At 39.3% G+C, this 27,794-nt stretch overlaps 1 protein-coding gene across 2 annotated transcripts in view; it reads left to right on the top strand.

Moving 5' to 3' along the window:
• Positions 1-476: 476 nt before the first annotated feature.
• EYA1 (EYA transcriptional coactivator and phosphatase 1) overlaps positions 477-27,794 on the top strand; it is an 84,722-nt gene continuing 57,404 nt past the window's right edge. Inside the window, exons 1-8 of one of the 2 annotated variants that reach the window (XM_036379011.1) lie at positions 477-541; positions 1,957-2,084; positions 3,909-3,971; positions 14,316-14,396; positions 16,281-16,350; positions 16,752-16,897; positions 20,902-21,039; positions 27,574-27,656. In XM_036379011.1, the coding sequence (XP_036234904.1) occupies positions 1,961-2,084; positions 3,909-3,971; positions 14,316-14,396; positions 16,281-16,350; positions 16,752-16,897; positions 20,902-21,039; positions 27,574-27,656 (705 nt within the window). In that variant the 5' untranslated portion in view covers positions 477-541; positions 1,957-1,960. The remainder of the gene's footprint in view (positions 542-1,956; positions 2,085-3,908; positions 3,972-14,315; positions 14,397-16,280; positions 16,351-16,751; positions 16,898-20,901; positions 21,040-27,573; positions 27,657-27,794) is intronic. The other variant, XM_036379012.1, reaches the window with a different exon arrangement.

Raw genomic sequence — 27,794 nt, 5'->3', positions numbered from 1 at the left:
AAGGATGGCGAGGAGCAAAGGAAGAAGAAAACCAGTGTGATGAGGAATCTGTCAGGACCGAAGGAGGAAGGAGGGATGAGAGGAGCGGAGGATGCTGCGGGGCTCGGGGCAGGAGCAGCTGGTGCTGCCCTTGGCGGGGTTACCTTTGCGGGGTGCAGGCCGAGCCGAGCCGAGCCGAGCCGAGCCGAGCCGAGCCGGGGGAGGAGGAGTGCGGAGCCCCTGTGCAGCTGTCACGGGCCCCTGATGAATCACTATCCCGTCACTTGGCTGCCGTCCCCTGGCGCGGGGAGGAGGGAGAGAGACCTGCCGGGGAAACAACAGTTGAGCCTTCAATTTAAAGACAATATGCCTTTCAGGGGCGCCGCACCCTCCTCCTCTCCCTTTGGATTTAAAGGACAGAATTGTCATCCGTAGTGATATCCTTTCTTTAAATTAAGGCCTCATAGTAAAGTGGAGTAATAGAAGCTTCTGTTTGTTTCCCTGGTTTACAGGTGCAGAAGTCCCAAACCAGTTCAGATGTTGCTGTTTCCTCAAGCTGCAGGTAAGGATTTGACCAAAAATTGATAATTTTTTGCAAGCCTTTTATTGTTGGGGATTTTTTTAAACTTCAAGTGATGAGTAAAATATTTATGCTTGTTTCTCACATTAGGCAGATGAGTAAGTGCTGGAGCGTAGCCTTTACGTGTGTGCAACCAAGTCTGTAAACCATGAGCACGTATCTTTTACACAAAATTGTTTGAGTTTATATTTGATGCAGGCGTTTTGAATTCATTGCAGTATCATCTTCTTCTTTTTGTGTAGAATGTTTTAGGTAAAGAAATATTAAATGAAGGATCTATGTTTAGAATCTGTGATAAAACTTCAATTAAAATACAAAAACTTTGTACCTGAAATGACACTTAGAATATTTATACCATTACTGCAGGAGTAATTTTATATAAAATTTTAATAGTCTTTAAAAGAGCCTAAGCATTACTTTTAAACTGAAAAATTACTAGTTCAAGTGCCTTGGAGGCACAGTAACCTATGAAGTTTCTACTGGGAGCAATTACTTTGAATGAGTACATCAAATAACAATATCAAAAGTTTTAGGTATAAAGGCGCAGAAGGGTAGGGAACTTCAGTGATAAGCTCCAACACCAACCAAGGGATATGTCATGGTGGTGATGACTGTTATCCTGTTAATATAGGGCCATTGAAAGCACAAATATTAAATATTTAGCTGCTTTAATGCTGTTTAAATGTTTAATTTTTGCTTTAGCTGGGAATTGCTCTTTCCTCATTTTGAGTGAGCGACAGCTGCTGAGGTACAGCAGAGTGCTCAGGCACACCAGCGCCTGCATGGTCTCACTGTATGTCGGGCAGATCCCTTCCCAGTTGGGCACGCTTTATGTAATCCACAAAGCAAACAAGTGAGCAGACATAATAATGTTTTAATGCTGCATTTGTTTCAAAGGAAACAGAGGAACAATTAAGTAGTTTGCCAGAGTAAACACATACATCAGGAATATCTCATTCCCTGTCAGTAGATGATAGGTTTCCACAATTGCTTCAAGTGTTTTATTTGTTTTGGAGGCCCATTATATTGCCACTGAGTGGTAAATCTTGAAAAAGCAGAGTGTTAATTTGTTTTTAAGAGAATATATGTCTTCATATGTTGGTGATTCCGTCTTTGTACGTATTTTAAAAATATGAGATTGCATCAATTTTTAAAGTGCAGTGCTTGGAATCTAGGTTTTATTTAGTTACAAGCTGCAAAAATGAAGTAGCTGGCCACTCATGTTTGGGGCTACGACATGAGTTAAGCACTGGAAAAGATCAAGTTGGGAAAAGTAGTTAATTTTTTACTAAGTGTTTCTGGGATATTGATAAATAGCAGGCTGCATCTCATAAAGGCAGTTCCTCTGTAATTCATGTTGACTTATGTCACTAAAACAAGTTGCATCTTGTTTTCAGGTCTATGGAAATGCAGGATCTAGCCAGCCCACACAGACGACTAAGTGGTAGTAGTGAATCCCCCAGTGGTCCAAAACTTGATAACTCCCATATAAATAATAATTCCATGACACCCAATGGCACAGAAGGTGAGCCAGACATTTTTTTTTCAGTGTTTCATAATTTGTTTTTTTTTCTCCTTTTTAGCTTTGGTGTTCTCACAGTCAGCACGCTATATAATGTTTTACTAATTTAGGTGTTCTGTGTTTATTCATATGTTACATAAAGGCAATGTTCAATGTTTATCAGTAGTTACTATTATCAAGTTTCACCAATAGCTTTCATTACAGGTTTATGTTTCTTTCATGGAGTTTGAGGGGACTGAGCAGGTAGTATGTGCAGAGCTTAAATTAAAAAAAAATGTCAAAAAACTGAAAAGGAAGTTTAATGATGAGAGAAAAGAAGTAGGTGTTTACAATTGCCATAGTACAAAATGTATTTTTTCAGTCTTTCTTGCTATTTTGATATTTCTTTATGTCTCATTTTTTCTAAGCTCCTAAGGCTATGAGAATTTTGTCAAGTAGGCTAATAAAACTGAGTGTTGAAAGTTCCTCAGGCCAGCTTGCTGCTCTGATGGAGTGACCAAAATTCAAACAGGTGTACTAATTCAATGGGGTAAACTGATATCTATTTCTCAAGAAGCAGTCAGGCAGTTGATAAGTTATGTTTGTTCTCAGTAGAATACTAACAACAGAAGAACCTAACAGCTTTGCCAGTAATATAATACATCTATAATACATATAATAATACATATAATGAAACACAGGAGGGTTTATGCAATGAGCAGCAAAAAATGCTCTTTCCTGAAGCATTTCTATGGCAATAGTGGAAAGATCATATGGGACATTTAACTGGCTGTGTGAACAGAGACTTAATGCATTACTGGAAGACAGAGTCATGCAGGTTCAGTATTGCTCTTCAGCATACATGTATAAGTAAACTGCTACAACTGTTGTAGCAAAGATATGATTTTTTTTTTCCCCCTAAGAACTGGGTTGTAGTAGTGCTGTCAAACTCTTTAGGATTATGGACATGCATTTTTCCAGGAAAGGCACATGTCAATCAAACAGATGTTGTTCCCCCCCTCAATTCCCCACATATCTTTGTTATTCATTGTAATTGGAGTCCTTGGTAGTGGGGACAGTTTATGGGTTATCAGATTAACAGGGACTTGTGCCAGACTTGTGTGTAATTTGCTTTTTGCTATTGCTGTAAAAGTATTGCTTCAATCAAATATTAAGCCATAAAAAAACCCAAACCCTTTTTAAAGGATAAATAAAGTACTTACTGTGCTCATGGAGTTTAAGCAGGAAAATATTTTATGTCCATAAATTAATCTTCTTCCTTTAAAATATACAAGTATGTTATTATATTTTTATATCATATTACCAGGTATACACCACTTTTGGTACAGGATAAAATTGCCCTTTCAAATTAAAATTCCTTTAGCTCACAGAAGCCTTTGTTGTAAACTTCATGAGTTTTTCTACCTTCTATATAACTTGAAGGTTCTTTTGTAGCAAAAAAAAAAAAAAAATAGGGGGTGTTCCTTGAAACATTGAAAGATGCTCATCATCTGACTTGAATTTTTGTTCGACATGTAGTGCCGTGTGCATCCACTCTGAGAAATGCTTAATATTACTTTGTCAGGAAATTAGGTATATGTTGTATCTGTTAATGCACTGACCTCAGGGAGAAAATAATTTTGGAAATAATATCTCAACTTCTAGGTAGGTATCAGAGTTTATTGAAGGAAGTCAATTAAACCATGGTAACTTATTTGTCTGACACTAGAACTTTCCAGTTTAAAAGAATTTGGAGTGAATTCTACCCAGAAAGCTCTAACTTGCAATAGATGTTTGCCTCCTGAGATGAAGCCAAATGGTTTTCTTTTGTTTGCCCTTTTCCCTCAGGTGACATGACCCTCCTCAGCACTGCAGACTGGCTGCTCAGCCCTAGCACACAGAGCCCTGCAGGTTTGGGTGCTGCAGGCGTGGGCACTCAGCATGCGATTTTGGATGTTGTTCCAAAAGTGTCCTGAGAGACAGCTTGTGCTTGGCGGTTCTGCTCTGAGCTCTCTAATTTGAAAATTCCTGTCTCTGATTGCTCTTAAGTGACAAAGAAGGAAAAGTTTTTCAAAGAAACTAGTAGAATAATTTATTTCTGAATGAAATGTGTGCCAAGAGACGAAATTTGTAAGTGAAGCAGATCCCTAAGAATCTGAAGGTGGAATTTTTACTGCTTATCTGTTTTATCTTGAGAAAATGTTTTCTTAGGCTCCTTGAGCTGCTTAAAAGACTTAAGAAGGAGTGGAGTGAATGAAGCAAAAGTTTCCTATTTTTTTTATGAAGGTTGAAATAAAATTATTTTTTCTGGGATTCTTGAAGCAGAATCCTGCTGAGCCAGAAGTGGCTGATTGTAAGCATGTGGTTGCAAAGGCTCACCAAACAATTCTTTCTAGATGCTGCAGTGTGGTTTGCTTGATTGTTGCACATGGAGTGGAGATGTGGGTTGCTGAATCTTCACATGTCAAATATAATGTGTGAAATCAGCTTCTACCATGCACAGATTCTCACTTATGTGAAAGAGCCCTCCTTCCCTAGCATTTGAGATCTTCATGTGACTGAGAAGAAGGGCCTCTAGGTATTTGCATGTTATAAATATCTTGTAAAGATATGTTAAATTTGATTTGACTATGGGTGTGATTTTGACAGGTTTCCATACCCTGAAGCACAGGATATGTTCACTAGATGAGGGGAGGGGAAGAAGAAAGAAGAAGGAAAAAAAAAACCTGTCCCAAAGTGAAATGGCTGCATTTCAAACAAATGTTCATTAATTCCTCTAAGGCACATTTTCAGACTTGTCTTCTATTGATGTTTTTCTGGAAGAGGATGTGGTTGGAAGATAGCTCACTTTGTTAGCTAATATTTTTAGCTTCACACTTAGCTGTAAGTTTTCAAAGCACTGAATGGGGATTTAGTTGTGTGATTGAGTCTGAATTTAATCTCTACATGCAGCTGATATATAATAACTCTTTGTGTGCTTAAATTCACTTTGAGAGACCAAAATTCTTCTCTTGGCCAGGCAGCATGGTCTTCACTGATGGGGAAGTAACAAGGAAATTATAGACCTTGACCAGACAGAAGTTTCCCAGGATCAAATGCAGAGGACTAAAATGTCTGGCTAAAGGCACTCAGAAAAATCAGGCCTATTATGCCAAGGTGATGCTGACTATATAAATACTACAGTATTTGAGGTTTTCCTGTTCTCTTTAAGTGTATTTCCACAACATACCCTCTTATTGTAGAAAAGAGCAGGCACTGGACACCATAAAAATTATGGCCTTGTATAACTTGCCTAAGAAAATCTCTTAAAACAAATTATTGGAGTAAGGATCAAAATCGTCGTAGTTTTGCCTTATCTCTAATCTTCCTTTGCCGGTGAATTGCCATGGTGGGTTGATACTGAAGGAGTTAAAGGAACAATAACAACAGAAGCTCATAAAATTGCCATTCATTAAGTTTTATCAGACAGCTGGTGGCTATTCCAACACAGTGCCCACTTTGGTGGATACCCTTTAGAGGGGAAAGGCCGTGAGTAATCAGTAAACTTGAAAGGAGTAGGAAATCTGTTTTCCATGGCAGACAACTGCATCCAGTTTCTGCCTACGGTGATCTTTACTTTTATCTTAAGAATGTAAATCAAATCTGATGGATGGCATAGTGTGAGAAACAGAAGCCTGTGGCCCATCACGATGATGTTTTATGCAACTGAAATGGAAAAGAATAGATGAGGACTGGGAGAAGGAGCTGTTATTTTCTGAGCAACTTCATTCATTTAAGCAGTACACACCTGCTACTGCCCTTTTATTTGAGTGTTCAAGAAGGACGGAGGGAAGGCATTGTCATATCAAGTGGGAAAGGAAAATGGATAACAAATTGAAGATCAGATTTTCAAAGATACATAGGAAGGGAGGCTTCAAAGGGAGTTGGACATCAAAAATCCTTTGGAAAAAAATGATTCTCACTCTTTAAGTACCTGCTGCAACTTGAGAATGAGATCTGACACAAAGGCAGTCAAAGCTCTCCACTACGAGACTATCTGATTTGTGGCCATTAAAAAGGTTGTTTTAAGTCTGGTGAACATAAATCCATCTTCAGGGTTTCAAAAGGCAGCACTGTGTGGTATGTTTGCTGTCAAGTTGCAGTATTACAGAATGGAGAAAAAATTGTTTTCAGTATTTCCTAAAGTAATGGGGGAGTAAGATGTCAAAATCTATAGAGAGGATAGAGCTGGTTGCTGTTGTGGCATCTGATGTAGATTTCTCTAATTATATTTCTATAAATTATATTTCTTGAAATTCTAGCAATACTTTGTAACACTCAAAATGGTCTTTCAGTATTACAATTAAGCAATTCACATTGGCAGTGAATAATTTTTAATTTATTCTTATTTTTATACAATTTTTATTTTTTTGTGTGCTTTGGGATGCAAAGTTGTGGTAGGCGATGGTAATCAGGCAAAATAATGCTTCATTTGGTGATTCTGGTTGTACCTTTTAATTACTCATTTCTGGAGTTCCTGCTAATTATGTATGCTGAAATTTCTATACTTGTGTTTGCACTAAGGAGCTTGATGGTATGAAACTTGTAATTGATACCTCCCTATTTAGACATCCTGAAATAATAGCATACTAAAGACTAAAGGTAGATGTAATAGTTGCCTTTTAGTAGGGTGTTAGCATCAAGAGCTCTGGATGCTGACTTCTTTACTCATCCCAGAAGAGTGCAAGAGGACCCTTGTTTGGCCAGAGGCAAAAACTGCAGGGGACCTGGGCTCCCAATAGAAAGCTGGGGGGTCTGTAGAGGCTAGTAGGAGCCTTCCACCTGATGTCACTTCTGGAGGATAAAAATCAGATACAGCTGATTTATGTGAAGGCAAGGGGCTGACTTGAACTAGCCTTTCCTCCCCGCTCTTCACCTTTTTTTCCTTGCTGTATTACACTGGCTTCCTTCCAGACTCTGTCTTACCTTTTATTCTCCTGCTTCACCAAGAGTCTTTCTGTCCTGAGCACATGTAGCATAATGCTCTATTATTCCTCTTTCATAGGTACTTGGCCAGTGAAATGACTTGTTCACTTCTCTGCTTACTCAGTCAAGCAACTCCTGTTGCAAGGTCTTGGGGAGGAGACTGGCTAACAAATGTTTATTTACTTACTGTCTTTTCTATATGTATGTCCATCCATTTTTGAAAGAGTCTCTATTTCAGTTTCCTCCATTAGCTTTCCTGAAAGAAAGGACCTCCTTAAAGTGATAAGTTAATAGCAATACTGGTTCCAACAGGCATTTGAAGTAAACAAAATACTGCAAATGACAAATTACTTTAAAAAAAATAAAATCTTAGAAGCACTATTAATTTAATGTCATTTATTTTTGAAAGCTTCTCAGATAGATGTTCACAACACATGCTGTTTCAGACAGTGAATGAAGTGTGGGTGTGAGAGCATCCTCTGAGTGTGCCCAAGGGCCCCAGAGCTCCATGTGCCCAGTGGTTGCGCGCAGGCTGTGGGGTTTCAAGGGTCTGTGAGGATATCCTCTTCTTTTCTCAAAACCAGCCACAGCACATCATTCTAGGGGTGGTGTCTTTCCAGTGGGACCAGCCTGTTATGCACATGTGTGTACAGTTGTGTGATTCCATACAAAAATGTCAAATGAAATGTCATTTGTCATATGCCTGGCCAGTAATACAGATGAGAAGGAAATCCAGCCCCAGCTGTCACTGTGCACCTGCAGAAAGAACAGAAGTAGAACATCTTAGCCAAAGATCACACCTTAATAGGGTAGCATTTGAAGAGCCTTAGCAACTTCAGACTTGTGGCTTGATGATGTAGCATTTGCATTTGCACCTTATAATCTTCTGATGGATTTTGCTTGTCCCAGGTAGATAAAAAAGGATGAAACTTGGTTACACTTTGGGGTTAGCCATGTCATTTCACCCCTGGTCAGTGAGTGAAGTACCTGTGTCACCAGGTTTGATGACACAAGCTAGGGAATTTGCTGCTGCTAGTGCTAGCTGGAGGGGAACAGAAGCTAGAACTCTCTCTCTTTGTCCAGGGGAATTTGGCTTTAAGTCTGTCAGTCCTGGAGTTCAGACACTGGCCAAATGTAGACCATATTATTTCCCATTTATGAAAAGTCCCACCTGCTTTGTCATTGTGCTTCTATCTTCATGAGATAGTCTTGTGTCTTGTACACCTAAATGGCAGAGCAGGCTTGACTTCTCCATGCTGCTCTCTTGTTCACATGAAAACCTCCATGTTCCCAGAAGGTAGTGAAGGCAACCTTCTTTGCCCTTAACGACTGGGCCTGTGATGTTTTGTGGTCATTTTGTCTGGCTTTGGTTAAAGAATATGAATACTGTTTGGGAGCACTGCAAAATGTTAAACATGTGCATTGTCAGATTCCCAACTGAAAAGAGGAAAATTAAAAAAAAAGAAAAGAGAATAGTCCATGACACTTTTAGAAGGATTGGTTTTGGATATATGCTACCTCCATTTGCAGGGGAGAGATACAAACATTTGGTATAACTGGACATGTGAGTGTGAAGGGATAAGAACCTTAGTTTGACTCAGATACTCTCATCTCCCAGCTGCAGTGAATTTCAACCCATGACTGTACTTTCAGATAAAAATCCAAACTGAATCTTGCTTAGCAGCTACAAATACTGTCCACCTTTGTCTCTATCCAGATGTTTTTGAATTTTCTTTCTGATTTTGTTTCTGATTTTGCACTGTAGCAGTGACACCATTTCTTTGTAAATTTAAGGTTTTTACTGCTAGATGAAGAGGTACAAGGATGTTAAAGCTCTTTCACCTTAAATGCATAAGAGGAAGATGAGAGTCTTGGGGGTGTATGTGGTAAAACCACAGCCCAAATATTGGGGAAGTTTTGAAGCCTCTCACATCAGAGGAGGGGAAAGCAGGGAACAGTCTGGGCTTGAACTAGAATGTGCTGCTTTGAGCAGGGACTTTTTTGAAAACCATACAAAAATTTAGGCTGGAAATTACCTCCTGGTAGTTTCCAGCAATAAGATTCAGGAAGAGTTCTCTTCTTTGAGAAGCAGTAACAAGTAAGTTTATCAGGCTTCATGGTCAGAAGCTGATGATTTGATAATCTGTGATAGAAAGAGACAATAATATCCTGGATAGGAATTAGTATAATTGAGTAACCTGTAACCTTTTTATAATTGCAAGATTCTTCACTACAAACAAAGGGCTGTTTGAATAAAATAATGGAAAATATAATCAGCTTAGAGGTTCAAGGTAGAATTCTTGTCCTGTTGTCAGTAAAAATCATCTTTATGCTTCTAGGTGAAATTTGGGCTTCTATAGTGAGTATAGAAACAGGATGATGTCAAACAAAACAGTGTGTGAATAGCAATTGATTATACATGAAGTACTTAATCAAGATTTACATGGTGTTTAGTTACTAATATTATTTGAAGATGCCAGCCAAAATAGGGCAAGAGATTGTGGTTTTATGTATGTCTATAAACAAACTAACTACCACACTTTGTTGAGTCTCTTGTAGCCCATGAACACTGAGAGCTGTCAGCCACAAATAATTTAATTTTGCCCACTTTTTTGTAAAATACAAAGAATATAACATCGTAGTGTTAATTCAATCTTGAAACTGCAAAATCAAAACCTATTTAATGTCAGGCATGTTTGCAATATTTCTATTCTGATTTAATGTATATGGCATTGCTGTTAACAAAAATGAGTTCAGAGGAGCAAGACTTATATGTATTTAATGTAATAAAAGCAATTTTTAAAAGATATTTTAAAACCTTACTTTTTGCATGCTTGAAGGTGCAAATCTTTATGAGGTATTCCTACAACTTCTGTGAGTAGCCAAATATTAGGTCTCAGAATCCATATTTAAAATAGCCAGCATCTCATTCTCATAACAGTCTTTACTGATATATATACCAGGAACTGCATGACAAGCTGTGAACTCAGAAAGTTGTTACTTGGCCAATGAACCACATGAACTTGTGGGTTCTGGTCTGGAGTTCTCTCTCTCAATAGAGTTCAGAAACTGCCATGTAAGTCATTTTTTAACCACCTTTTGCTATACAGCTGACAAAACAGGGCACATTGCACTTTCAGTCCCTGAGTTCTTTTAGAAGAAAAATCTTAACAATCTATATAACATTAGATCAGCAGTTGTGATATCTCTGATTTTTTTTTTCTTCAAGCTAGCATTTATGCTATTATCTGCTACTCCTATTTTTTTCTAGTGTTCCATGTGTTTTCTTACACAGTTTCTTTTTAAGTATTTTTAGAATCTCACAAATTACTAGAAGCAAAAAATAAGGGGGAAAAATCTCTTTGTTGACATAATTTCTTTAGCTCCTCCATATATAAAGCAAATCTAAATCACTGGTTGTAAATAAACACTGACTTTTTGCAGCAGGTTAAGAAGACATTAGTCTGCTTCTTGGACTTCTTATTGATAATCTCATACATGAGTGATTTGGGTGGCACTAAAACTTAGTAGTACATTGCTAAATCAGGGTCTGTCTCTAGAATTCAAGTCTGATGATTCTGCATCTCTGTAAAGGTCAGTTTTGATAAAGGAGCAGCAGGAAGGGGAACTTTTCCTGTGTCACTTTCCACAGTTTCTAACACAACTGAGCATGGTGTTGGCTGGTCCTGGCAAGCTTGCAATGTGTGTTGTCTAGATGTGGCAATATTCCCACTCATGTCCCAGTGTCATCTTGTGAAAGCTTAGGACATGTTGCAGAAATGTTAATTGTCATGGAAAATGTGAAGAGCTGAACTCCAGAGCACCCATAAGCAGCATGTGGCAGGGCCAGATCTGTGCCCAGCCAAAGCCTGGCTTCCTTGGACAGCTCCATATGTCTCTCATCATAGACATGGATGACTCATGTGCTGCTGGGATAGACTGTGAGGCCTGTATTCTTAGGCAATCCCTTTGCAGTTCTCTTTCCCTGTGATTCTGGGGTGAAAGATTCTCATGGCAGTTGGGTTTTGCCTTGGACAAACAAGAGTTTGCAGTAAGAGTACATGTAAATATTTCCAACAGGTAAACCCATGGCTATTCTTCTCAGTTTATTTCTTGGTATAGGAAGATTTCATCCTCTTAAATGTGCTTAGGCTGATAGAAGGAATTATGCAGCAATTTTCAGGCATTTTAAAGTACTTGGAGAATGGAGAGTTTTTCAGTACCTATTCATCTTTATTAAATTCCCAACTATCTTTGCCACAAAGGTTCATTAAGGTTGTGGTTGTTTCTAAAGACAGCATTCTAGGGCATGTTTTTCATCACCTAAGTAATGGGTATCCAGATCCAGGGATCCAGGAATAATGGGAACATCTTTTCTTCTATCCTGTTGTTTTTTTTGGTTTTTTTTTTTTATATTCAGGAGATGGAACAGCCAAGAGAGGAAACATAAACTTTTTAGGAAAAATTGGTGAGCACCTCAGTCAGCAACTAGAATTCCTTCCCATGAAGATGGCACTGCATTGTATTTCATATTTTTCCTGTATCTTTAAAAGTAGTATGTGTAGTAAACAGCATTGAGTTTTAAACTGTGTTGAACAGAGGTATTGCTCATTAGTCATAGAAACAGAAATTACATCTTGACAATGTTTTTCTGAAAATGGTATCTTAAACAAGGATCCAGATAGGTGCTCAGAGGCTCATCCAACCTGTCCTTGAACATTTCAAGTAATGGGGCAGCCACAGCTCCTTTGAGCAACCTGTTCCTGTGCTTCACCACCCTCGAATAAAGAATTTCTTTCTGGTATCTAGTGTAAACCTATCTTTCCCTTTGGATCCATTCTCCCTTTTTCTGACACTATGTGTTCTTGTAAAAGGTCCTTCTCCATTCTTCTTGTGGGCTCCCTTCATGTACTGGAAGGCCACAATTAGATCACCCCAAAACCTTTTCTAGGCTCAACAGTCCCAAATGTCCTAGCCTTTGCTTGCAGGGGAGGTGCTCCACACCTCCGATCATCTTGGTGTCCTTCCTCTGGACTTGCTCCAACAGGTCAATGTCCTTCCTGGATGCACCATTCCCAGTAGTGTCTCAGAGAGCAGAGCAGGGGGCAGAATCCCCTCCCTTGCCCTGATGGCCACGCTGTTTTGATGCAGCCTAGGATGCAGTTGGGCTTTCTGGGCTGGAAATGGACATTTCCAGCTCTCACCTAACTTCTCACCCTCCAGAAATTCCAAGTCCTTTTCAGAAGGAAGGAGGTAACTGCTTTTTATCTAGAACTGACAGTATACGTTTCTATACTGTGTGAGGCAGTTCAGCATAGTCCTCGGACTACTAATTTGGAGTGATCGAAAAAATGAAGAATATGGAATGTTGTTTCTGCAATGGAGAAGAGTTTGGAGAAAGCACATATTGAAAATTTCCACCCTTTACTCCAGGTTAGGTGGATCTGTCTTATCTTCCTCTGTTTTCCTCCACCACAGATACCAGCTATAGAGGAAAGCATCTTTCATTGTTATTCCCAAAGTACAATTGCATTATGGAAATTAGGCTCAGAAGACTTGTAGATTCTGGGGAAACTTGGAGTAGTCTATGAGAGAAGTGTGAATCTGACTTTAAAATGTAGCTGTGATAAACTTTTAAGAAAAGGCAGAAGATGATGTAGATCCTATAATTTTTCATATCTAGGTTGACAAACTGTAGAACATGCTGTAAAAGTGTTTCTGAAAAATTACTTGTGATAGACACTCGCAATAAATATTTCATTGTATCTGTGTGTTAGACTTTCAGTATTTAGTCATTAAATGGATAGTGAATAACTTACATGCTGTGTTTTTAGGAAATACCTTTGTAATAGAGTTATGGTTCAAATCATGAGCGCACTTTTGGAGTGAACCTTGTGGCCACCTTTTCTTACCACAGTAATTCCCCTTAGGGAGTCTCTTGGACTTTACTTGTTTCAAAAAAGCTGCTTTGCAGAAGTGCAGCTAATGTTCTCAAGCTGAATAAATGCTCTCAAAAATGCCCAGCCTCTGGACACTGGGCCCTCTGCCCCAACCATTTCACTTCATGAAACTTTCCTAAATGGACTGCATTGCTTGTTAATGCAGACACAACAGAGTTTTGTGTGCAGCTAAGCATTGAACTCCCAAGTTAGCAGGCAGAAATCCTGCATGAGAGTCAAAAGAAAATACTGGACGATTATTAAAATCTTGAGAGATTTCTTACAAATCCCATGGAGTAGGCTTGGTGAAGGAAATAAAACATGCAAAAATAAGAACATGGACTGGCAATGAAAGGAAAGGTCTTCTGTGAGAAGAGGAACATCCCTCTGCCTCACCCTTTTCAAACTTGGTACCAAAGGTTTCTGCTAGGGATGGTTGTAATTCCTGAACACACATGTATAGACAAACTGTATGGGGAGTAGCTATTGGTGCCTATTTTGCATCCATGCCAAGTCAGCCCCATCCTTGCTCTTTGGATCAGGATACTGTCCTGATCTTAGCATTACAGACTTTGCACTGGACTGACAGAAAGGGAAATTGCTAATTTACTTGAGGTTTTATTAAAAGTCATTAAAATTGATTATTGATTATGAATCAGCATGAGCCAGGCAATAGTCACTTGGTCTATTTCTTTTTAACTCTCAGACAGTCGTGTTATGTTGTGGGTGCAGAGGGATAAAATGTAAAAGCATTCTTTGAAGTATTTGGTGAGGGCTGTGTCCTCTTTTTGTATTCAGGGTTGTTGAGTATAAAGTTGGTTTTCATTTTGAGAGGAGAAATCCACCACAAGAAAAGTGTTTTACTTCATCACAAATCCTTAATTTTTCTCTGAAAAATTATTTAATTGGAAGCAAGATTTGAACAGCCCTCGGCGAAAATAATTTTAAAATTATTTCCTCTTTTGTCTTATTCAATTTGCTGTCTTTCAAGCCTGCTGTGTGACCTGATCTAAATGTGGATCTTATTGTTGGGTCTGTAGGATTAAGAGGAATCAGGACAGGTGCAGAGATTGCATGGGGACTTCTGGTTTGTTACAGTGGCTTTTATTCCTTGGGGACAGGAATAACCCTCTTGACCATCTTATATTTATGTGTAAATAAATCATAGCTGCCAGTATTTTGCACTGTTTGTATACACAAATACATAAAATGCAAAATATTGATAGCCATGATTTAGAACTTTTTTGGCAGATTTCTGCTTTATTGAGTTTGTGTTTGTGGTGAGTGTGTGTGCATGCACCTGCAAGAATATTAGGAGCATATAGAATATCTTCTGTTTATATTTCTGTAGTTAAAACAGAACCAATGAACAGCAGTGAGATCACTACTACTACTACCACAGACGGGTCTTTAGACAATTTCTCAGGATCAGGTAAGGAATAAACCAAAGTTTTAAGCTCAGCATTTTTTTCATTTATTATTTTCTTATCCCATGTGATCTAAATCTGTGCACCTCTCTTAAAAAGCCTTTTGTACTTTACATCTTTTACCAATTTCTGTACATTTTAGTCTAAGTCAACAGGAGTTTTCCCCAAGTAAGGAGCATTACAGTTATCAGGCTGATTGATACCAGGCTTATTGTCTTTGGTGGGAGTCTCACTAGGGAGTTTTCTGGCCCAGAGGAGTTATTTTTTGTTTTCTGTGAGTAAATATACATACCTCTGTGATTATTATTCTAATTGAGGGGTAGGTCTTCCTCATTTATTGTAATTTATTATTACCAAAGTATTTATTCTTTTGTCAGGCTTCTTTTCTTAGAGGAAGGCAAATGCATCTTAGCTTCTGGCATACAAGATACACTGTGGGAACAATCTAAGATGTTTGCTCAGTTTTGCACACCTGTGGACTAACTGTGGTATTTCTAGCACATTGGTTTTATGGTGCAAATCAAACCAGAAAAGGATCTAATATTATATTGTGGGATTACATTTCAGTAGTGGCAAAATTTGACATCTCACAATCAGTCAGACTCCTGGTAGCCAGCCCTTTCCTGGTCTTGTCACAGCCTCAATTTTCTGTAAAGGCTGATGAATTTGAAAGCATCAAGCCTTAAAGCCCAAAGAAAGGCTTCTAAGGTACTTTAATTCTCTGAAAGAAGAAAATACAGTATGTACCTAATTGTAGCTACATACATCTGTGGTGATCTGAGTAAAGGTTGGAGTGTAACACTTGGCATGCCTGCAGCCTCACAGGCCACAGAAAAGAAAAATTATCGGATGTAGAAGGCAAAGAAAGAGACTCCCTGCTTCCCCCCCAGAGTGTAAAGATGATGGATTTTCCCTGTAGCTGGCCAGGAAGGGGGTAGCTGGTGAGGGGATATTCTGTGTGCCTTGTTTATTTCCAAGCACTTAGCAATAAGGCCTGTTGTTTCTCGGGCTGTCTGATCTTACAGTAGTCTCATAACCTGCTGCTGACCCTTTCCTGGCAAAGGCTCCCAGGCCCACCTTGGGACCTAGAGGAGAAGTGACACCCAGACAGTAACCAGAGAAGGAAAGGCCCCCAAAAATATCATCCTGAGCAGAGGAGGCCAGCAGAGCTGCCACACTCTGAGCAGCACCCAGAGATGCTGACAGAAGTGAGCAGTGCTGGGGGAAGGCTCCGCGTCCGCTGGGGCTGCGCAGGGAGCGGCTCACGGTGCGGCCTCCTCCACTTACCTGTTTCACTAACTGCATCTACACCCTGGACATCCTTCTGCAATACTGATTTAAAGGGCTGAAAGCATTTTAGACAGCAGATAAGGTGGAAGAAAATAGAAGTGTAATAAGATAATACATAGTCTGCATTAGGGATTTTTTTTTTTTTAAAAAAGAGGCGCGTACTCTGAAGCAGGCCATGTGTTTTCAATCGAGGCACGCATAAAGCTCCTTCATAAAATGTAGGTCTTAAAAATTCTAAAAGTTAATAAAATGTTGCACTTGAGATATCAACAATCCTTTGAAAATATGAAGGGAAATGTTTCCATTAGGAAATAGGTTGTTTGCATTGAAAATGTTGCCTGTGTGCAACCAAAGAATAAGCTATGGCTCAGGAATTGTACAAAAGGGGCAATTTAGTATTTGAGATTTGCAATCAAGATTTTAATGTTAAGCATTCCTGTATAGTTCCTCATAAAATATTATTTTCTATCTAAGGTATCAATGATATTTGAATTTAATTAAAATCTTGTTAATACTCTGAAATTCTATTAGGAAAAATAATATTTATCTTTGGTGTGTGTATTTACACTTCTGTATGCTTTCTTTTCTCCTTGGTGCAGCAATTGGAAGCAGTGGTTTCAGCCCAAGACAAACACACCAGTTCTCCCCACCACAGATTTACCCTTCCAAGTATGATATCTTTTTAAAATAATAATAGTAGTAGTAATAATAATAACTGGAATAGTGAGATTTTAACCTCATTTAAAATAATAATTGAGTCCATCTGTTAAGCCATAATTTAAACTGCAGCAGCTTCTACGGATTTTTTTAAATGCTAAGAATGTATTTGAAAAATATTTGTAAAGTTCGTATTTCACTTATTCTTTTATTATTGATTTCTTATTGTTTCTTTATTATTATATTATTCTTATTATTTCTTTCTTATTTTGTCTCTTAAAGTTTCCATTGTCTAGCACAGCCTATGATTATGTGTTAATGAAGCAGCAGGATTATAATAAGGCTAAAAATAAGCACGTGCATGTCTGTCTAATGCAGTGTCTGTCCTATTTTCTGTCCCTTGTAATCAATAGCAGACCCTACCCACACATTCTCCCCACCCCGTCCTCACAAACGATGGCTGCCTATGGGCAGACACAGTTCCCAGCGGGAATGCAGCAAGCTACAGCCTATGCCACCTACCCCCAGCCCGGCCAGCCCTATGGAATCCCTTCCTATGGTAAGAAATCCCGGCCGTGCTCTTTTATTCCTCAGGTAAATGTTCTTTAGATCAAGCCTGTGTGATCCTTAGGTTAGTGCTTAGTGGGACAGCACTAGAGCATTTCTTGTGGAAGACTGTTAGTTTTCTCACCTTGGAATGAGTGATGTTTAATTTATGTATTAAAGAGCTAAAAAGGTACTCAAGAAAATAAACCCCATTTTGGGGTCAGGAGAGGTCCATGATTAGCTTTCTGTTGGTGACATCAAAAATACAGCAGTGAAATGGGAAAAGAGATCTCAGGGTTTCCATGACACAGACCCAGCCCCTGGTGACTTGCTCAGGGCTCTGCTCCCCAGTAGTGCATGAGGATGTAAAAGTCTGAATTTCATCTGGTACAGATTACTAGAATCCAGATGAATCTACGAGGCTGTGCTGATTTTCAGCAGGCAAAAAAAAAAACGATTCAAAAATGCCTCCATCAAAAAAAATCTCATTTTCCAATGTTTTAAAACTCCCTGGAGGTGAAAATTGAAGTAAATTGCCACTAAAGCTCTGTCTGCCTGATGAAGGAGATAGTACTAAGTAGCAAATATTTCCCAAAAAATTTAATTTAAAAACAAGCTGCCATGGGTGAGACCATTTTCCTGCCAGACTGTCTGCTGGCAGACAACATAGCAGTGCAGCAGCAAGGATGCATTATTAGAAAATAGGTCTTATACTCCTCTGGGGGAATATATTAAAAATATACAATCCACATGCTTTGAGCAGTATATTTTGTAAAAATATGTTCAGATAATATAAGTTTTATACCAAAAGGACAGAACTCTCCATATAAGCTGTTCACTTTAAAAGTATTAAAAGTTTTAAGTGCAAAACTGGTGAATCCTTCATCTTGAGGTCTGCAAATTGAAAATCCACTGGATCTCAAGTGTATCCTATGGCAGATTATGGTGAACACTAGGCAAAAGAAATACATTATTTTCCCCCTTACTTTAAAATAGGTTCAGTATAAATTGGATGTTTCAGCTTCAGTTGAATGAACATATTTAAACTTACACTGTGAGATGGGGAGTCTTGGACACACACAGACACACACACACAAAAGAGCTCCTGTTGCTGATGAGAGCTTGTCTGCTAATTCCATCTGGATCAGGGGGGATGATAACAAACAACCCTTTCCCCCACCCTTCCTTTGTTGACCTGTTTCTCCTGTGGACACCTTGTGTTCATACTTGGCTGACTGCTACGTTTGGGCAGCCCAAACAGTGACTTTTTTGTTTTTTGCTTGGTTCCTCTGGATTAAATCCTGACTTCACTGAAGTCAACTCTAAAATTCCCACTGACTTCAGCCAGACCTTGATTTCACTACTTGAGTTTAGCTGTCTCACTGTCGTCGGAGCTGTAATTGAGAGTTGCTTTACTTGGCAACTGCTTGTGGGGGTTAACATGCTTGCCTGCTCTTTTGTTTTGGTTTGGTTTTTTGCCTAGTCCATCCCCCATGCCTAGGACTTCAGATAAATTTGCAGTGTTTTACATTGCAGAGCTTACTTTTGACCACTGAAATCCTCAGCTCCTGAGCCAAGAGAATTTTTATGTGCTTTGTTCTTTTCAGACTTGTGACTTGTGGCTGGTGCTAAGGTGCTCCTTTATAGGAGTAATATTTAAAAGCAAATAACTATTAAAAAGTTTTAGGACTTAACATATATTTTTGCTTATTTAAGGCATGCCATATAATCTGTGCTCCCAAATGAAATTGGGGAGCATTAGGACACTCATTTGCAATAAGCAAGAGCTGAAGCCTTGCTTAGAACCAAAATTCTACCCTTTGATTCTACCAGTTTAGACCCCATGTACCCTCTGTCTTGCCTTTCTTTCATCCAGGCAGAAATCTTACAGCAGTATAAAGGGAGAAGACTTATGCCTATGTGAAAGAAAAAACTGAGTTGAAGCCTCTTTCTTTTTGTTTCTTTACTCTGGGTCTACTGGAAGAAAGAGTATTTGTGATTTTCTGTATCAGCCTGCCTCAGGTTTTCTCTCTAGAGTAGAGTTTGGGAAGGTGCTCAACTGTACCTCTAGCCTCTTCATTTTTCCAGTTCCCCACCTCCACAGCCATGCAGCCATGCAGGCAGGAAGGGGGGTGGAGGGGAATGCCATTGACAGCTGCTGCCCTGGGGCTCCTGGCTCTGCTTCATCTGCAAAGCCCCTGAGGAGGCTGGAGAATTTCCTGAAGCTCTTTCCTCCTGCCTGCTCCAGCACCAGCATCTAGCAAAGGCTTTGCTTACCAACTTCTTTACCTTCCAGATCCTGGCAGTCCTCTTGTGTCACTGTCCCTTCCCACTTCCTTGAGTACATTAGACTTGGGAGAAGGGAGCATCAAGGTTTGATGAGTGAAGGCTTTGGGGATGAGAGCAAGTATAAGTCCCAGGAGATGAAAGGCTCTTCATAGCATGGACGTGCAAAAGCGCATGTCAGTGCCAAGTTGTCTTCACTCAAGTGGCATCCTCCTACTGCTGCTTTTGATCATCTCCTGCTCTGTCTGAGATGGAGAGTTGGATCAGGCTGCTAGAAATTTAATGCTTGATTTAGTTAAACTTTCTCTAAGCCATATTTAATCAGCATTTCAGAAGTCCTTAAACAGACAACAAATAGGGATTGTTGATACCAAACCATCCACAGCAGGAGTTTCCCCTTGGAACTGAGGCGTCGAGATTCGTCATTCGAACTGCTTAATTGTAACATGAAACAGAGGAATCAAGTAAGCATCAGGGAAAAACAAGCAAACAGGTTTAGCTCAGCAGTTAGAAGGTCTGGCAGAAGGAACTGAGGTGAATTAATCACAACAGTTGAAAAATAATTACTTAGATGGTAGAAAATATGCTGCCATTTGTATACAGGGAGGTATTGAAGTTTTGCCAACACATTAATTTCTGAGCCCACTCCTACCTTGAAACATTGTTGAATATTGTCTATAGAAAAATCCAACCAGGAAATGAACTTAGATTAACAGTAATTTTCAAATGAATGTTACTAATTCACACTTAGTAAATCCAGTTCAAATATTGTTGGTTTCTGAACAATGAGTTATCACTGAATGCCACAGTGAAACCTAAGAATATTGTATCATTTTTCCATTACTTTGGCTATAATTATTTTTAAATGGTAGTTCATGTTGGGACAACCTTATAATTAAAACTAAGACAGAGGCTGAATTGTGTGCATTTCCTCAGTATTTTGCCTGCTGATATTTGCTTGCTCATTGCCTTACAAATTGAGGGAAGAATCACTGAAACTAGGCAGCAAGTCATTCACTGATCAGACTTTGGATTATTTTATAACTAAATTTAGAAGAAGTGAGAGAGTAATGTGGTGTGTAATGGATTTCTACACCAGTGCAGATTAATGGCTTTGCTATGTTTTTCCCAGTTCAGGAGATTGCTTCAGGAATAGTTCCTGTCTCTTAGGTGCTTATTTGTTAAAGAACTGAATTAATGTTTAATTACCTTTGAAAAATCATCATTGCACTTAATACTGCTAGTTTTCTTTATCCACTTCTAATTCTTAAAAAAAAACATTCTTGGAGCTGTGTGATTTTCATGTAGGAGTAATATACAATGTAATTTTCATTTATGTCATTAATGGGTAAATGGCAGGAGAGCTTGGCTATGCTATGCTTCATTAAATTCATATAAAGTTGCTAATCTACCTCTGTGTAATGTCATGAATATATGGAAAAGTTTGCCTCTGGCAGGAAAGGAAAAAAGGAATAATGCAACTTCCTGTTCATGTATAAATTTCTTTTGCAGTTATTGGAAACACAGTTTTGAATTTAACCTTTCCCTGGTGAACTTCAGTTTTCAGTGTGCTCTTAGACTGCCATTACCTTATTAATTTGTGCATGCTCTCAATATTTGTTCTCTCAGGCAATAGTAGGTATATGTTAAAATGGCTGTTAATTAAGTGATTTTATTTTCCATCCCTGTTTGAATATGAACAAATAGATTTGCTGTCACTAACTGATTTAGGTGCATTGTGGGCAGGCATCAAGACAGAAGGTGGATTGGCACAGTCACAGTCACCTGGACAAACAGGATTTCTCAGCTACGGTGCCAGCTTTAGCACACCTCAACCTGGACAGGCTCCCTATAGCTACCAGATGCAAGGTCTGTATAAACAGATGTTACCATTAATTAGATATAGCTAATGCTATGGTGGGGTTTTCTCCTCCTTATTTTGTTATATTCCTAGAATAAAAATGGATGTTTGCTTGAGCTCTTAGCTCTGATTTTATTGCAGTTGTTGATGAAATGATGATTGCCTTTGCTGAGAGAGCAACAGGCCAGCTCTCAGCAGTTTAGAAGACCCCTTGCTTCATTAAATTTTAAACAGTGAAATATTCTAGTGTTGTTACAGTAAAAAAAGGTATCTCTGAATAGCAATAGTTTAGCAAATAGTGAATGAGACATAGCTAGTCCTGTAAAACGTGACAGGATTATGAATTTAGGAAGTGCCAAATATAATTTGACACCTGAGCGTGTTCAAGGAGGGAGAAGAAGATAAAAATACCTACTGCAGCTGTGGAGGTAGCTAAGTAATGATTGAAGTCTGTTTCTTTGAAGTCTATTTAAAAGCTGTAAGTCTTTGTACGTGCAGGCTATTATTATCAATTATATTTTGTAGCTGTACTTGCCTGTTTAGTTTACTTAATGTCTTTCCACCTTGTTCTCCCAATTCCTTTTCCCTCTTCTGTATTGAGAAGTCACTGGTTGTGCCTGGTTCTGGATTCTTCAGGCTTAACAGATATTTTAAAAAATCTTTGTTTACCAGAAGTAGTTATTTTGGGATGTCTGCTGCAGGCCTTTTCACCCCTGAATTTGGCAGTAGATATCAGGTGTGTTGTAATTTTGGAATTGTTGAAATAAGTCATCAATCACAAAAATGGACCACTTTTTTTATAATTTTAGCACCTTTGTATATTATTAAGCTCAGTCTAAACTGTGTGCCACCAAGTAAGCACTCCATGAAATGTCTTGAGGCAGAAGTGCTTTCAGACACTAAGTGAATACAATTTTGTTTTGTTCCACAGCTTTAAGGATATATTGGTCCTGTACTTTGCTCAGACACAAGAGAGATGGGTTTTGTTGCATTTTTTTAAATCTTCTTTTGAACTGCGTGTTGAGTAGTTCCATAGGGCAGAAGTGACCCTCTGACATCTCAAATATTGCTGATTTATAGTGTGCTCTGACAAGCAAGAGGGACAGGACCAGAGTAGCACATGGATTTTCATCTACATGTTGAATAGTGATGATCTTCTCCTCATCAGAGTAAATGTAACCAAACCAGGTTACTGGTTTTGCTTTCTGCAGGCAGCTGCACAAAAGAACTCAAACAAACACACTTCCACACCTACCTCCACACCCACCTTCCCCCCTCCAAAAATCCTACCTCTCGTAGGAGAAAGCTCAAAATACTTGCCAGCAGCAGCTAAAATGAACTTCTGAAACAACATTTCAGCTTTTAAGGAACTGATAATTCACAGTTGCTAGGAAATAGTGTGATTGAAAAATCATGTCTGGGCTGACTATAATTTCTATTGCAGTAGTGCAGTCATATACTGGGATCCTGTTGTGTTAACTTCTACAGGCAAATAAAAATATAGTCCATAGAAGTTGGAGGCTAAAATTAAACACACAGACTAGAAGAGCCTAATGAAACAATAAAGCTGACACTGTTTATGTATAATAAACAGTTGGCACCCCATACTGGTTACCTAACAGCTCTAAAGGTGTTTTTTGAAAGATCTCAAGCAGAGGGATGTCAATAAAAAGGGATTTTAGGGAGGATAGGGAAATAGTTTTGCAGATGTCTATGGGAAACTCATTCAACAGAGGGAGGGAAGAGGGAGTAGCAAAGGATAATGTAGAGAGTGCTTAGAAAATTTAAGTGAAAGCTGTAAGTAATGTGAATGCTGGCATTAGTAGTTCAAAGCTTGGACTTTGTCAATAGACTGCATAGAGTCTGCCATAAAGGGTATTGGTTTTTTTTTTTTCTTTGCTATATGCGAAGTTTGTATAAGAGCAGAATTTTCAAGTTCAGCAAAGGATGACAGTTGTCAAGAGATGGAACAGTAACATCTTGGAAAGCATTTTGTCTGTATACTTTGAGAGGCAAGGATTTTTAAATATTCAGCAAAAATAAATATGTTAAAGATGACCCAATTGGGAAGCTCTAATAGGAAAAGGATCAGAACCATTGATTTAATGATGGAATTGTCTGCAGGGCTTAGGGGGAGGGGGTCTTACTCTGGGTTGTGCTCTAGCTGTGCTGTGCTTGGGCTGAGAGCCGCCCACCTGTGGAAGTCAATGGATCACTGACAGTCTGGCTTGGGCAGAAGAGCCACAGGTCAGACTTGGAGCATCCCTGTGGTGTGTATGTCCTTTCTGTTGTGCTCATAAACAGCACAATGAGTGGGTGAGGGAAGGACTGGTCTTCTACAGAAACCTCAGAGACCATAAGATTGGAAATAAGGGGAATATTTCAAATGAAAGGACTGGAGGAGTTGTAAGTTGCTAAGCAGAAAAGAATCACAGTTTCTGAACAGGTCTTTCTTGCAGTTAAATGTTTGACAATATATGTCTGTACTACTCGTGAGAATATATGTCTTTGTAATATTTTCATTAAGTAAACTTGTGTATTTGAAACAACTCTAAATTGACTTGATTCTTCCTTTTGATTGAACAGCTGTTGAAAGTAAACAGGAACATTTGTTTCTCTTTCCTGATTTAATTTCAGAAGGAGAACCTATTCATAATTTCAACTATTATTTAAGGACAAAATTGATTCTCATTACAGAAGACGGGGTTACTGCTGCTGCTGTTCAGTTGTTTGTGCAGAAACCTCCAGAGAGGAAAATGAGTTTATTCTCCCTTTTCCCTCTAGCAGTATATGGGCAGGCTGCAGCCCCAGCCTTGTCATAGCCTGCGATAGCTGTTCTTCATCTCCTGCGTGCAGCTGCTGAGCTGCTAAATGGAGATAATGGATCCCACAACCTACTCCGCAGCCGAGCATTACATGACAGCGGCTCGGGGCCCTGCTGGCATTCCTGCCTGCGGCAAAGGGGATTTCCTAGCGGCCTTGCAGTTGTCCTGCTCGTGTTCCCTGACTGGGGCTACCTCGTGCTCCAAAGCTTTGGAGTTAATTCTGGTTCCTCTCCCTGGGATGGATGTCTGCCTGCAATGCAGAGACGCTGCCTCTTGGTGCGTGTGCAGCCAATTAAACCCAGTGCTTTTCCTGACCCCGCTAAAATTACAGCGTCATTAGTCACCGAACAATAGTGGGGGGAGAGGCTGCCAACTTATGAAAATTGTAAGAGAATTGTTGCCTGTGACTGCTTGCTAAGTTTATTCTGGTAATTGGATTTTTGTTTGTCACAAATTTATAATCTCAATAAGGGAGTGCATAGGGAAGAGGGTGAAAGAGGACTCGGGCAGTTCTGTGACCCATCTCCCCACTCCCCTCTCCCCCCCCTCCCCCTTACTTTATTTAACGAGTGTGTTCCTTAAGCTGTTTTTCATATAAGTTGCTTCATAGATGTTGAAAGACCACTTACATGACTAATGGCTGTGGGAATGGGCCCTTGTTCCTATATTGGCAGATTTATAAGGATTGCACAGTGAGGATAAATGGAGTGGAGAAGGGCTGGGGGAAACAGCAAGGAAAGAACTCCATTTGCAAATGTCTTATTTGGGTCTCCTTTGATTGTGATAAGAAGCATGGCTTGTACCCTCCACCGAGTACCCTACCACTGGAAGGGTGCTAGACCTGCGATGAGCACTAGCATTGTTTTAGTTACCGAGGCTGTGATGATAGAGCATAACTATCCCATTGGTTTGGGAATTCAACCGTAAAAAAGTAAACGTTAAGGTATTTGGTTATTATTATACAGTATAAAAACATTGTGCTGGATGGCTAAGCAGTTACTAGGACAACAAGAGGGAGTTTGCCAAGGATTTTTAAACACTGTAAGCAAACGGAAGAAACCTTGAGCTTAAATAGCCCATCTGGCCGTGTAAAGCTTTCCCAAGAGGCCAGATGGGACTAAACTTCTGCCACATACATTGTACCCTGATGATAGACATAGCCCATGGCAAGGAGACTGAGCTAGGAAGGCAAATGGGCTTCTGTCCCAATACACGGGGGAGGACCTTATCCCGTGCCTGCGGCAGCACAGGGCGCGCCCCGCACCTGGAGCGCGCCCTACTCCCAGCAGGGTCCGGCCGCCTTCCGATGCTGACTGGGATTCCCAGCTTTAATGTGGGTCAGAGCTCTTTGCAAAATAGACCTTTGACCTGCAATTTACAGCTTTTATCACATTTAAAGCTATGTAGCCAGCCAACTTAGGGCAGTAAATATTGCATGTTTTGTAGTGATTCTTATTTTTGTGTTTGTTCGGCTAAGGCAGGATAGCGGCTCTATGCCATGTTATGGCTGAATATTTAAAAAACAATTTGCAAAATCAGGAGTATTTTAAAAACAACTTCAGGCCTGTATTTCTGGGTGGCCCACAGAGCTGCTTCTGAGAAACCTGCTTCATGTTTGTTACGGTCTAGGAGACCCTTACCCCTCCTCCATAGAAGCCAGTGCTGACCATGAGATGAAAGAGAGATCTGCATGTTAGTGTGTGTGTGTCTTTGTCTGAGAGGGAGAGATGCTGGCTGGCATGTAATTACTTTTCTCATTTGCTCTTGCAAATTATTTTCTAAACTTTCTGAGGAAAGACAATATATTCCTCAAATGAAGGCTGGGTTTTTTCTACTTATGACTATGAGAGGCCTTTTATATCTTTTTAGAGTGACTCAAACTGGGCGCCTTTAAAACCTGGCCTTGAATGTATTACTGCATCTGCAAAAAACCCTATAGAAATAAGAAGAGGCACAGTGATTTATATTTTTCCAGCCAGAGCACTATTAGAAATAAAATATTATTTCAAATTGCAATTTAAAATATTTTTCAGATGTATTTTGGCTTTTGTGTTTGTCACAATAAAAAAAATAACATCTGTTTTCCAATTTTAAATTAAATTTAAAACAACATGTTTTTCTCATTAGTACTGTTTATCTGTACTATCTGCTAAACTTGGATGTCAACTCTTCTGCTGAAGTAATCTGATTTTAGTTCACAGGATTAGTAGCATCTATCAACAATCAGAGATTTTGCACTAGTGGAAGATAGAAAATAAATGTTTATAGTTATTTCATACATTAAGTTTAAGCTTCATCCTTTACTCCCACTGCTGTTGAACTTCTCATCTATGTCTTTGAGACTTAACTTGTATGTGGCTTTAGTAACTTTTGCAGTCAAAACATTTAAATATTTTTCCTTCTGACTTCTCATAGCTACAATACCTATTGGTCTGGTGTTTTTTGTTTAAGAAAAGTAAATAGCATTTTGACGGACAAATGTCCTTCAGGGTTTGTAATAAGTGTGGACCCCTGCCTGCATTCTGTCCTCTGGATTTGTAAGAAATGTTGCTTCTCCCAATGAGTAACCTCTTTTTGGGTTTGTTTATTAATTGAGTTGTGTCGGGTACATCAGAGGATTGGTGCATCTGTGTGCCTGACTCCCTGTTGATTTTCATCCCTCCTTGTCTCCTTTGCTCACCTGCAAGTTTAACTCCCAAGGTCTCTGTATATCTTTGCACTGAGGCAGCTTTTGGTGGTGAGGGAGGCTGTAAACAACCTGTGCACTTTAATAACCTATACTGACTGGTGCTCTCCTGCTGCATGAGTTCAATAGGTTGCCTCATTACAGACTTTGTGGTGGCTTATGTAGCTTCACCCTGTGCATCCATATGTCTCAGCTGGTGGCTGTGTCACTCCTGGGTTACAGCCAGCGAGGGCAAGACAGCTGAAAGGGAGTTGCTGCCCTTTTAGTGGAACAGCTTCTCAGGTTGGGTATTAGAGAGCCCCATCTGTCTATTTTTGGTGGCTCATGAAAGCTGGAGGAGGGTGATGAAGGCAGTAATTCAGTCTCTGGGCTAAATTCCATCTTGGGGCTCCCTTTTCAGAGAGGTACTTTTTTTTCTCTTGTGTCATACTCAGTACACTCTGTCAAAAGAGGGAAGGTTTGCAGCCCAAGGCTGTCTCTGATCGATTAGTGAGTCCTAATGGCTTTGCAGTGGGATTGAGCTGTTTGGAGCAGGGAGTTATGGCTTTTGCTGCTCCTATGAGGGGCTGAGGCTCAGGAAGGGGAGAGGACACAGTTCTCAAAGGTGGCAGGAGAAACAGAGCCATCAGGTTTTCATGAGGGGAGATGGTGTCTCTCGGGACAAGGCTTGCCCTTATTGTTCAACAACAACAAAAAAAAGAAAAATAAAAAAAGAAGTAAAGAAACCCTCATTACTTCCACAGTGCTGGATGTTATTCAGAGGGGTGCAATTGCTGAATTTTCAATCAGACCTGAGGTGGGTCCAAAATTCCAGTCTAAATTTCAAGGGATTTTTTTATTGTAATAATGAAACACAGAGTGTAAGAACGATGAATTATCACTTTCTAAGTATTAACATGTTATGGAGCTGAATCGGTCAACATATGGGAAATATTACAAATATGCCATAATGTTATGATATAATTGTGTGATAGAAGTTATTTTCCAATACTTTGTTTTAGTAATTCACATAATTTTTCCTTTCATTTCAGGCAGCAGTTTTACAACATCGTCAGGAATATATGCAGGAAATAATTCACTCACAAATTCTACTGGATTTAATAGTTCACAGCAGGTAAATTTGTAAATAGGAGTTCAGCAAACTTTGGCAAACTTAGAATTCTCATCTGCTGAAAAAATGTAGCTCTTAAATAGTTTGTTGAAAGATATTGTCATCTTTCAAGTTAAACTAAAATGTTTATAAATGTTTTTC

This window comes from Molothrus ater, chromosome 1, assembly GCF_012460135.2.
Source record: "Molothrus ater isolate BHLD 08-10-18 breed brown headed cowbird chromosome 1, BPBGC_Mater_1.1, whole genome shotgun sequence".
NCBI lineage: Eukaryota > Metazoa > Chordata > Aves > Passeriformes > Icteridae > Molothrus > Molothrus ater.
Note: the sequence above shows the minus strand (reverse complement) of the source record. Positions and strands in the feature narration are given on the sequence as shown.